The 10,783-nt window shown below is 27.9% G+C and overlaps 1 protein-coding gene across 1 annotated transcript; it reads left to right on the plus strand.

Annotated features, from left to right (window-relative positions):
- Positions 1 to 7,086: 7,086 nt before the first annotated feature.
- LOC119663802 lies at positions 7,087 to 8,618 on the plus strand. Its single transcript, XM_038073400.1, has one exon. The coding sequence runs from the start codon at positions 7,264 to 7,266 to the stop codon at positions 8,611 to 8,613; it is 1,350 nt and encodes a 449-aa protein (XP_037929328.1). The 5' UTR covers positions 7,087 to 7,263; the 3' UTR covers positions 8,614 to 8,618.
- The last annotated feature ends 2,165 nt before the right edge of the window (positions 8,619 to 10,783 follow it).

The following is a 10,783-nucleotide window of genomic DNA, read 5'->3' on the forward strand; positions in this document are numbered from 1 at the left end:
TGAATTGAAGAGGGCTTAGCCTCAAAATTGAAACTAACAGTGGGTATTGGTTCAAATTAAAGAATTTCAGCTGAGTAGTATATCTCTGGTAAAAGTAATAATATGATTACTAAAATTACACTTTAATTAATATATTATTTTCAGAAAAATATTTAAGGTATTACAATAATTCTTTACTTCAAGTTTGTTGAAGTTCTGAACTAATTTTTATTATTATTATATAGTAATGAATAGAGTAAACTGAAATTAATATTTTGAATTATTAAAAAAATTTTATATTGAATTTGTTCATCTATTAAAAATATTTAATCTATATATTTAAATAATTAATTATTATTAGAATAACATTAAGTTTTAGTAAGGACTTAAAAAATACATTAAAATTTAGACAGAAACAAATTTTCATGAAAATTAATAAAGTAAATAAGCACTAAATAAATTAAGTGAAAGTTTTACTACATCTTGAGATATTATCCTTGTAATTATTAATAATAAAAAAAGTCCTAAATCAATTTGCAAGTTGAATTAGGAAGGGAAAGTTTTAACATGACTCATTGTATAAAATTAATATTAAGTCATAAATTCTGTGTTAGGTTAAAAGCTTTAAACCCTTACCAAAAAAATGTGCTGGTTCCGTTGGGAACTTGTGCCCAACGCTATGACGTAAAATACTGAGTTGGTGTGTGAGAACAAGAGTACATGAGAGTTTTTACTTAATACCATTGACAACTAAAAGCTTTTTGTACTCAGCATATTTTCGCTCATTTGTGCTCATTTTCTGACAAGGATAAAATAAATTTTATTTACTCAAACCGAAAACAAAAATTGGAAAAATGTCAAACCCTTGGATTTTATTACACCAGAAATGACAACTGACTGCTTGCATGTGGAATCCATTTTAGTTGCAAGTTAAGAGAGAACTTGACAACAACTGTCAAATAGTTCTGTTAAAAATTCATTTCTGTTTACTGCGTAAAACATTGAAAATTTGTTAAAATTATAAATTGAAAAATTTAATAAATAAATAAAAACTAAATTAAAAATATTGTTTCAAATTAATATTATGATTTTAGTTTTTTCGGTATTGAAATGTAAAAACAGTGTTTAAAATATTCGACTGAAATAGTTTCTTTTTTTTTGTGCAGCTGCCAAATCGATGATTTCATAATGCAGCCATATTAAAATTTTATAAAGACAAAAACAAAATAAAACAAAAGAGGACGTCAAGGAGTTCCGTGAATATTATTGTGAGCATATATGAGATGTGAATTAAACTATTTAAGACTGTTTAATATTTATTGTGAAAGTTATCAGTTTGAATAAATTAAATTTTAATCATAATAATATTGAGGTTGGTGTTTATTCATATTATTTTATTCATATTATAAAAATTACAAAATAAAGAGATTTCAAATAACTGCAGTCTTTTCTAATGTCTTATTTACAATTCTAAATAATTCAAACATTACTAATTTTTGGTGCAAAATATAACACATAATTTGATGTTAAAATTGAAAAAATTCTTTTTTATATTATTTTAATTAATTGAATTTTTGACTGACCATACAGCTGTTTCGAGTATTACCAGATACCCATCATCAACGGTCTTGGAAATAATTCTTGTATTTAAGTCTTCGTAAATAATTTTTTTGAAAAATAAAATACTTAATATCACTTATTATAATTGAAAATGTCACATTGAATACTAAATTGTATTGATATCAATTATGAAGTAAATGCCATCACTTCACTTACGCATATAGTCAAGGTTTGATTAAGCTTAAGTATACTTTCAAGTAAATGAAAGTCAATGAGTCAGTTAACAGCACTAAATATAAAATAATAAAAAAAAAAGAAAATAAAAGTTGAAAAAGTGCTGGCTAACTGCTCTATAAGCATGATATAAAAAAATGTTTATTGATAAAATAATAAACTATTGATCTTCATTAGCTGATATATATTAAATTAAAAACAACTCAAGTTTTTCGAAATTGTACGCAATTTTCTTAAAAATTATATATGTGGAAAAATTGGATAGATAACATATGAATAAAAAATATATTAATGTTTAAAAAAAAATTTGTTCAAAATTTAACGCAATTTTTTATAACTAACTCGTAGCTTATTGTAGATACAACTAGTATTTTACAATATTTTATTCAAAAAACTTATAGAATAATTAATATACCATATTAACTGTCAAACAGATATCTATCAAATAGACAGACAGACTAACATAGACGAACAAATATCGTATTGTGCTGATAGGAAATATATATACCTGGTTATTACAATTTCTGATAATGATTTACTGTAAAAATATTTTTAATTAAAATAATATTCTTTATTTTTTAACTGAATATATTTAATTATAATCTTTTGAAACAAATACCAAGAAATTATGTTTTATTCTAAACATAACAACAAATAGAATGTAAAAATAAAAACTATTTGCTGAGTTTGTACTATGTTAGTACGGAATTCTGTACTTGTTATCTTATTTTAAAACATAACAATTTTAATATTATATAGTTCAAATGGATTTTTGTAAAAATGTTTTTTTTTTAGAAAATTTGGTTTATTATATACACTTTGTACATATCAATACCTTATTATCATACAAACATACAAAGGGAAACAAAATTTTTTAATGAAAAACCAACATAAGGGGCCTATCTTGAAGTATTTCCGATAAAGTTCCAGAATAGAAACGGTCTGGTACATGATGGGGACTGTTTTAGTCTGTGCAAATCGGGCACAGAACTATTGTCACCACATAGCGACAATGCGTTAGATATTTAAAAAAAAAAAAAAATCCGTAAAAAAAAAATTATCATACAAACATACAAATATTTTTCTGCAGTAAAATTTTTTTTTTTTCACGAACTATTCGAAAATTAATCATTCTTTGAATGTTATATTTATTAAGAGAGATAATTAGATATAAAATCATAAAAAGATGTAGATAAAAAAGAATTAATAAAATGATAAACATAATCACAAGAGTGTGTTTAATATGCTTATAATTTATAAGATAATTGCATCAAGAACTCTTCACTATTCAAAAATTTATTTACTCTCTCGAACCCCTTTTTATATATTGTTTTCATTTGTTTGACAATGAGAGTTCCTCAAATATGGAACGAAACATAGACTGAGCATTAATCAATCAAACATGTTTTCGTTAATCGCAAACATCATGGTGTATCAGAAATAAAAATATTCGGAAAGATCTTGAAGTTGAAATATGTTAATACTGTTAGTATACTGACATAGTACTGACATAGTAGTACTAAATACACTTTTTTCATTGCTAAGTATAAATGAATGAGAATAGGCTATCCTAATGACTATATGTGATATGATATTTAAAAAATATTTCAAAATATTGAAATCGAAATAATTAGTGTGATGTTATTAAAATAATTGAAACAAAAAAACCATTACGGCAATATCTTAAAGTAAATACCATATTTAAAAAATTTAGTTTTGGCGTATGAGTGACATATTTAAGGCACTTTTTTGCATATTTTTTACCATATGTACTATACGTATAGCCATACGCTATGTTTAAAATATGGAGATTGCAACTTAAATATTAATTATTCAAATATGTGGACATAAAATTATTTGTTTGATTAACAATTTGTTTTAAATGAGATTAGTCGTTATCGTTTTCTATATAGACTAAGATTCTGGTGATGGAGCTGCTAGCGCCAGCCAATCATAAATTAGTCGTCGTCACCGTGTAATGTGTTATAATTGTTACCTCGCACATATTTAGTATATAAAAATTCAATTTTCAAATATAATATCAAATGTTTTCAAACAGTGGCAATGACAATGAGTGTTCTTATCAATATCCGCCGCAACAAAATGAGTTCGATGATAAAAATAGTGATTCGGGAACCGGCAACTTCGGAGTCAGAAATCAGAAACCAAGTCATCAAACGGATAACCATTTCTTTTAAACGATTCCGAACGTTAGCTGTAAAAGTGGCCATAGTGAAAGAAAATTGGATGAGGATTTTGAAGTTGTGAATAGAAGGTCGACAAATATCGATAAGAAAATGAAGAAGGTAAGTATATTGGGGGAGAATTATACATAGGTATATTTCGTTGTTTTCGCTTCCGATGGCAATTTGGACACCGGAGTTATTCGTCATTCGAATCGATCTTTGTAAGCTAGTTTCCAATATATCTAATGAAGAAGGAATATGAAGCGTAATGCCACTTACATTTGTTGACGGATTTTCTACTTTAAGCAGAAAGCCAATTGTTAAGCTAAAAGAATGAATTAAACAAGTATTTGTTGAAGAGTTTGTTCCATCCTTTTGAACAGCAAGTGGTCCATGATGTATTTGGAATTGAACATAACGCTGGAAACTTCGACGTGGATTGTGAACAACTGGATTTTGACTAGTTATCTAATGCACGATTATACTGTAGTTTAATTACTTTAATTACTTAGTACCCGGCTATAATCAACCTTGCGCAGTGTCATAGAAGTGTATTTGTATAATAAAATTTTACACTTGATTTAATAAATCAATCACTTTTTATCAAATATTAAAATAAATTAATATCATTTTTATTACATTGCTCTTTATATACTAACATGAAAACAAATAGTGCTTGAAAACAGCATGTCAATGCGCCCAAACTAAATATGTGCTACTTTCGCTGAGTCTAAACCGATTTGTTTTAAATTTAATATGTAAATCCAATAATTGCAAATTAATGCACATAAGTATTTAACATTAAAAGCCATCAATTCATTTCTTTAAATTATTTTATATGAGACTCCAACACATCGTCAACCACTTTAATATATTGTCGGCTTAAATACCATATGTCGTGCTTTCAAGCGCAATTTGACATACAGTGTAACACCCAAATATTTGCCTTCGTCGTCATGTTGGATTTTTGATGGATCGATGTAAATAGGTTCCTGAGTATTATGCTATCAACTATCTTAAGTTTTTGGGCGTAGCTTCATTTCTGACAATCACATGGCCCTTTTAATATATATCTTAAAATACTAATTGGTATGTCTGATTTTTTTTTATTAGTAATTGATGCTGTATTTTAGCAAGAATTTTGTTTTTTACGCTTAAATTCCCATGAAATAATGGTTTAATAGCATCCATAGTTATTTTACAAACCAGTTTTTGATCCTTCTATACTCTAACCAAGTAAATCTTTTAATAAAATTTAAAACTAAGTATTATGTAGGTACTACATCATTATTTGCTTTTTTTCTGGGGTTTTAATTTCTTTTAATTCTTCAAAATAAAATAGCTTATTTGTCAGTATGCATTAAACAAGTGTTGTCTCAAAGAATGACATTGGGTTCATAAATTCAGAAGTAAATATTGCTGAATATGGATCACACAATAACAAAGACAATATAAGTTTTTAAGAACTCCCTCTTTAATTTTTTTTACAAATGACTAGGAATTTCGAGCTTTGATCAACAATTTTTTGGTCAAAAAACTTATTTTATAAAATAAAATTACTTACTTACTTACTTACTTACTTTATATGTCACTAATACAGTATAGCCGATAGGCGGTTATAAAATCTCACTACTAATATAGATGTGTAAATTTTCAGTAGCTACAAATGGATTGATTATCCTTGAGATAGACAGTCATATTGTTTTAATCAAAAATATATATGGTTTTTTGCACTGCGTTACAAACGTCTTAATAAACTTAATTTATCCTTAGTTCACAACAGCATGAAGGGTATTGAAATAACAAATTTTATTAGTAATAAATTATTATTACTTTGAAGATGTTTGGAGACTTTTGTACAGTTAAGATATAGTAATAAAAAAGAAATGGCTGTAAAAATTATACAAGTTTAAATTCATTCTGATTTTCTACTTATTATATATTTGAGTTTATTTTTGCATTTTTTATTCTATTTATAATTCTAAGCACAAAACCCCAAATTGATAAAAATCTAATCAATGTTGTTTGACTTCTAATAGTTATGTTTTTAATAAAAATTTTTTCGTAAACATATTTTTTTGTATATAAAATTTTTTTTTTATATAATTTTTTTTTTATATAATTTGATATCTCAAACTGAAATTTGTCTAAATATAAATTCCATACAGATAAACTTCATTTATAAAATTGTGTAGGCATGATTGAATTACCATGGATTGCAGTACCCATGTAGTGGTAGGGATTAACAAAATATTTACGAATTCAGAGATGAAGAAGATAAACAAGGATAAAGAGTAATACTACTGCAGAATCACATAAAACCTAGCAAAACCTTATGAGAGAAATAAAATTTTATTGATTTTTGTATGGGGTGCGCGCGCACTGATTTGATTTTAGCTTTTGCAAAATAAAAATCTCTTGGCGTTACTCGTGCCAAAATATCACAGACCTTTCGCATATATCCGACACATTGTCGATGGTCGGGACGTCACAAATCTGTAACAACGAACTAAAAAAGTAATTTAGTTGCCAGTAAAGCCTGAGGAAAAACTGCAACAAAAATTTGAGTGGAACAAAATAGCAATAAAAATGTTTGAAAAAAAAACAGAAAAAGTGTTCAAGTTCAAATAAAATATTAAAAAATTTAATATTTTAATAAATATAACAAAGTATAAAAATATATAAGTAAACATATTGCAGTTATTCACATAAAGTTCCGTTCAATGAAAAATAAATGCTCAATTAAAAAAAATTCAGTATTTGCAGTAGAAAGTAGTGCAAGGCAGCAGGCTAATAAAAATCAATACTGCAAAATATTGCATTCTAAATTTTATTAAAACGTCATTAGCTGTAAATAAAAGTTTATTAAATAATTGAATTAAATGAGAGTAAAAATTGAAATGAAAAATTTTTAATATTTCACGCAATAAGCAGTTTTGTTATATAAGTTGAAACGCTCAATCAAATGACGGCGGCCACCTGAGCCACAGCCATTAAAAGTGAATCGCATAACCTCAACTCAGCAAAATACAGTCACGCGTAATCGATAATAAAAATAAGAGAAAAATAAAAGTAATCAAAAGATTTCCTACGATTTTCTCCATTTTAGCTGCCATAGATATGTACGCCAAGCCAATATGAGGGTACCCTAATGCCTTAATGCCATTAGTTTAAAAGGTATAACGTTAGACGTATATACCTGCATTGCCAAAAAGGCAATTTTTTACTTTTTTACTAACTTCTTCTATCCCGCCCTATTAGCACTTTTCTAATACTATCCTAAACATAGTAATACATTAACGAAATGGGCAAGAAAAAAGTGCCCAGCGAAGATTTAATTGTGCCACCGCAAGATAATCGCATATGTGGCACTATATGCGTATGTCAAATGACACTTGTGCTCAGTTCGGTGGCATTGGTGTACTTGACAGTTGCCATTTATATGCCATCAACGCGCGCTTTCAAAAGTGGTATCGATCCAACTCCAGTCATGTGCACAACAACACGTGCTGTCAACAAGGACAACTGTGAATGGGGTTCGTGTGGTGAATGGTGTCTGAGTAAAACTTCGGGCGCCTGCATACAAATCTATGTGAATTTACGTAATAATGGCACTAACATTACCTTCCAAAATTGTACGAACTCAGCGAATAAAACATGCTATGGCATTGATCAGGACCGTGCCGATAAAGCGCGTTGCATCAATGATGAATGCAAAAATTTGACAGGTACTTTTAATTGCACCGCAGGACAGTGTCTGAATATAACGGATGCATTTGAATGTGTCTTTCATAATAGTGATTCACCAGTTAAGTGTTCCGGGCGGCGTGGTAAAATAAATTGCATGGATATAAGTGGGTTATTCTCATGCAATCGTGGCACATGTAGGAAAATACGCACGCCATACAACTGTGATCGACGTTGTGTGGATATACCAACTCGTAATAAAAATGTTGTGGTACTAAGTGGCGATAAGGTGTATCTTTCGCAGTGTCAAAATGCAATAAATGCAGATACCGAAGAGGAAGTTTGGAATGAATCTGCTGATAATGTAGTAATGACCTCATGTTATTTCATTAAAAATACATCAGATAGAGTGGAAGCTGTTGATTGCATAAATGGCTCCACACTGGAACACAATATGTTGACTGATTTGACAAACTTTACATATCTCAGTCATTTGCATGCATCTGTTGCTGTACCAATTCCAGAAATTGCACCACCTGATGTCGATTTGACCATATCCAATGAATCAAAATTAATGATTAATTTGGAAGGTTGCGTAAATACGCTGATGGATGAATGCAAAGAATTTCTTAAGGATTTCGGACGCGATGGTAGCGATCACAATGCCCGAGCACGCTTTCCATGTTTTTATTCACCATTAAAGAAGGATATTGTTGTTGCACGTTTCGATTTGGAAGTTACTTACAGGCAATTTGTTGTTGCTTCAATAGTACCATCAGTTCTCTTTGTTGTGTCCTGTCTTGTGCTATTGTTATGTCAAAAAACGGTTTATGTGGGGGATGATGCGAAAATGCGATTTAAAGGCTGTGTGGATACGGACACAATATTAGCTAAAAATAACATGGGCTCACAAAATAATTTGGGCGATACTGGTGGAGGAGGCGGTGACGAAGTTATGGCACTATGAGATCCGTCACGTAAGATTAAAAAACATTTTATTACTTTTATTCAATATTAATACGCTAAAGACATATTTTTATTGAAACGCATATGTGATTAGTTTTATGTCGAGGATAATCTTATCCAAGGCAAAAATCTTATTTTCCCTTATAATATCAATACAATCAATTTCAAACGATACGAGTGTCCTAATTTATGTAATTTATTAATGCGTCATTGTTTTTTCCTTTATTATATTTATTTTCATTTCTTTGAAATTTTCGGTAAGCAGTGAATTTTGGCGCAGCATAAAATTACTTTAATTTTTCTGCTTTTATTGCGTCACTACTCGCAGGATATTTTAGGTCCTTTGTACTTAAGTCAACTTAAATCGCATGTTTTACGCCATTTTTCTCTACAAATTTTGTACAAAATTTGTACGAAAACAATTGCCATGCCAGCCAGTGTCAATGTGTCAGTGTGTAAATAAAACAGTTTTTATGTCAGGACACTTTCTTGCTTATTTATCGCTAAGCTCGGTCCAGTTTTGGTGCTCCAATGGGTATAATTTGTATTCAGAAAATTTATTATTTGCGCCAAATCTTAACAAATGCTTGCATGAACGTAAAAATATGTTTCACATTTTACTTCATTGCTATTTAAGCAATAAAAGACTAATTGAGAATGTCCTTTAACTAAAACTTCTTTATTTTTATAAGCAAATTGGTTTTATATATTAAATATTTTTTTAAGAAAATAAATAATTACGAGTGTAAGATTTATTTTAATTTCTTTTCTATGTCATTAAAGACCAGTAATCTTAATATATATAAATATATAGAATGGTACTAGTATCTGAATACAAGTTATTTAACAAGGATGTTTCATAGAAAACTAAATTGTATAGCACTTGGTTATATACATCATTGGAATATTGACTTAGTGACAATGGAGTAATAAAGTCGGTTTTGTTTTTTAGAATTTTAACTTTTATTTCGATCATATTTTTTGTATATTTCTATACATATTTCGGCAAATTCGTATTTATCTTCATCAGGAGAATTTCTTATATTAGCAATTGAAACCTTAAAAAATAAAACCGACTTTAAAATAACAACTCAAAAAATTAAAAACAAAATTAAGCAATGGAGGTAATAGAAGAGATGAGTAAAACTGTGATCCAAGAATCACTATGATGCAGGAACTGTTACTTATTATGAAAAAAATAAAAATCAATTAATCACTCTTATCATTCGCATTTTAAAGTAAAACACAAAAAATATTAATTTAATTTTCTTTATATATTTTTCAAAACTAATTATTTTTATGTGACTTTCACTGTTTCACACACAAATGACTCATAGACTCGAATAATTATTATTTTTGCCTTACAAACATGAAATTCAAAAATAACTATTATTTTTCAAAACGTCGGGTGTTTTTTTTTAAAACAGAAAAATGAAACGATTTCTGTGTGTTATTGTTGTTTTTGTAATACCTTGTAAAATGTATGAAAAGGTTGCTTCATGTAAAGAGTTATTTTGTTTTTTGTTTTTGTATCGTTTTGTGTGTTATATATTAAAATAAATTTAAAGTTTTTAAAACTTTAATTCAATATTTTAACTTTACAATTAAAATATTTATATATATAAATATATATATATATATATTATTTTTACATACAATTTGTTGCACAGTTACTGTTTGTCCACAATCACTGTTTGTGGAACTGTGATTACAACAACTGTTTACTGAACTATGATCTCAATTACCCTTTGCTGAACTTTGCTGAAACTACATAATTGTTACTGCGATCACAATGACTGACTGTGATTTATAAATTAAATTCAATAAAAACTATTCTGAACAGGATAACACTGGTATCTTACAACAAAACCATAATAATTAATACAAACATATATAGCTGTAAGTCAAGCGTTTGCTATAATATAATATACAAAAATAATTTTTTAGAACCCAATAAAAACTAAAATAACAAAAATAATAACAACAACTGATAAAATTGAAACCAAAATAATAAGAAATTAACAAAAAAGAGTCGTTTGGTATTGAGTCAATTGGCTAAACATGGCTAAGTGTTTTAAATTTGGAAAGGTTCAAATTCAAACATTGGTGCTGGTAGTTCATATAGCATATACGACTAATTAAATCCAAAAAAGAACAAATATTTAAAGAAC

Source organism: Teleopsis dalmanni, unplaced genomic scaffold (genome assembly GCF_002237135.1).
Source record: "Teleopsis dalmanni isolate 2A unplaced genomic scaffold, ASM223713v2 unscaffolded_contig_0914, whole genome shotgun sequence".
Taxonomy (NCBI): Eukaryota; Metazoa; Arthropoda; class Insecta; order Diptera; family Diopsidae; genus Teleopsis; species Teleopsis dalmanni.